At 56.3% G+C, this 1,701-nt stretch overlaps 1 protein-coding gene across 7 annotated transcripts in view; it reads right to left on the bottom strand.

Moving 5' to 3' along the window:
- SCYL3 (SCY1 like pseudokinase 3) overlaps positions 1-213 on the bottom strand; it is a 47,854-nt gene extending 47,641 nt beyond the window's left edge. For 4 of the 7 annotated variants that reach the window (XM_025196765.1, XM_025196766.1, XM_025196767.1 and 1 more), the window contains exon 1: positions 83-213. In XM_025196765.1, coding sequence (XP_025052550.1) covers positions 83-202 — 120 coding nt within the window. In that variant the 5' untranslated portion in view covers positions 203-213. Of the gene's footprint in view, positions 1-29 lie in introns of all 7 variants that reach the window. The other 3 variants (XM_014516929.2, XM_025196769.1, XM_025196768.1) reach the window with 2 other exon arrangements.
- Between the last annotated feature and the right edge of the window lie 1,488 nt (positions 214-1,701).

Below are 1,701 nucleotides of genomic sequence, written 5' to 3' on the forward strand. Positions count from 1 at the left end.
CCCCCCGTAACCCCCCCGGGCCCCCCCCCCTGCCTGCCTGCCCCGCCGCCCTGGGGGGAGGGGGGGAGGTCTCGTGTCTCACCTCCGGCCTCGGCCCCAAGCCGCAGCGCCGCCGACCGCCGCTTCCGGTCTCCGGATCACCACAGAGGCGCGGCGCCGGCGGATAGAGCGTCTCCTCGACTGACGGAGCGGCCGCAGCCATCTTGGACGAGGGCAGGGAGTCGGTGGGGGGCGGGCGGAATAACAAGCGGCAGGCACGCTTGCTGCCAGGAAGTTACGATTCCAGTCCGCAGCTGAGGTTGAGGTTGTGGCGGCCATTTTGGAGTGGGGCTCAGCCGCGGGGGTTGATGTTGCGAAGGGCGGCCCCCGCTCCGCGCCCGTCACTGCCCCAGCCCCCGTGGGTGGCACGTGGGAGACTCCGGGGCTAGTCCCTGCGGTGCCCAGGCCCTCCTGCTCCCTGCGTGGACAGGGCCCTGGGCAAAGCGCAGCAGCTCTTCTGCCATGCAGTGGGCGCAGAAAGGAACAGCTGCAGCAGGCGGCGTCCAGAGCACCCCCCCGCCCCAGGGCAGGGGGGCCTATGGTGGCGATCCTCAACTGGGGATGCCTCGAGATGCTTGCAAGGGCACCACGCGGCGTTAGCTCCATGTGGTGGGCAAACGCGATAAGCCTGGAGGTCTCAAACGAGCGCTGCGCCCCGGCACGGGCTTCCTGAGCTCTCTGCAGCGCACGTGTTGCTCTGTTACCTTTTTTATGGAGTCAAAAAACCAGGGTGAAAACCAAGAGCTGGCACTTTGTGAGGGGGAACTTGAACCCGAGAAATTTGAGGACTGAGAGAAGCCGGAGCTCAGGCTTTACCTGGCTGATCTCCCACGGCCACCGCCCAGCTCCTCTGCAAGCACTGTATATATGTTAGGTTTTGAAATGGGGTACCCACCCAGTTCACAAAAGGTACAGAGGGATGCCACATGTTGAACAGGGGAAGGAGTGCCTCCAGTCCAATGGGGTTTAGATCCACTGGCTTTCAGCCTCTTAATTAGGGCACCAGGAGGGGAGAGTAAGGCATGCCCACTGTCATTCAAGGCATGGGGAGGTCAGGTGTGGTGAAGCAGCTCAGTGCTGCTGTCAGGTTTGACCTAGAAACCACTACACATAGCCCAAGCAAAAGTCTCTGTTATGTAACTAATGCCCATCTGCAATGATAAGGAGGAGACAGTCTTAGATAAAGGAGGCTTGAAAACAAAAGCAGAATCAGAGGACTAGGGCAAAGAGCTGATTTAAATATTAAGATTCACACCCCTAGGTGGGGAGAAAGTATGCTAATGAAACATACATGTATGGAAATGAGATACATAGCTAAAACACAGGTATAGAGACATGCTCAGTAAAGAACTCCTTGCGTCACTCCCTTATAACCAATTAGCAAACAAGAATGCTTATGAAGGTCCAATACTCCTGTATAAAAGATGCTTAGAATTAAGAATCTGTGTGCTTGTTACGTGAAATTATTCCGCTTGCACCTTGTATTGCTAGCAATAAATCTTTATACTTTCACCCCTGGTATCTTTATTGGCTTTTGCATACTGGGCACGATCCCAGACTTGAGCTGGGGCTCAACACTGCTAGGACTTCAAAGCCTGGGGAAGCAGCAGAAACTTAGGGACCTTTGTACTGTGATCCATGGAAACATCGATACTGAGGGAG

Source organism: Alligator sinensis, unplaced genomic scaffold (genome assembly GCF_000455745.1).
Source record: "Alligator sinensis unplaced genomic scaffold, ASM45574v1 scaffold31_1, whole genome shotgun sequence".
In the NCBI taxonomy this organism is placed as follows: Eukaryota; Metazoa; Chordata; order Crocodylia; family Alligatoridae; genus Alligator; species Alligator sinensis.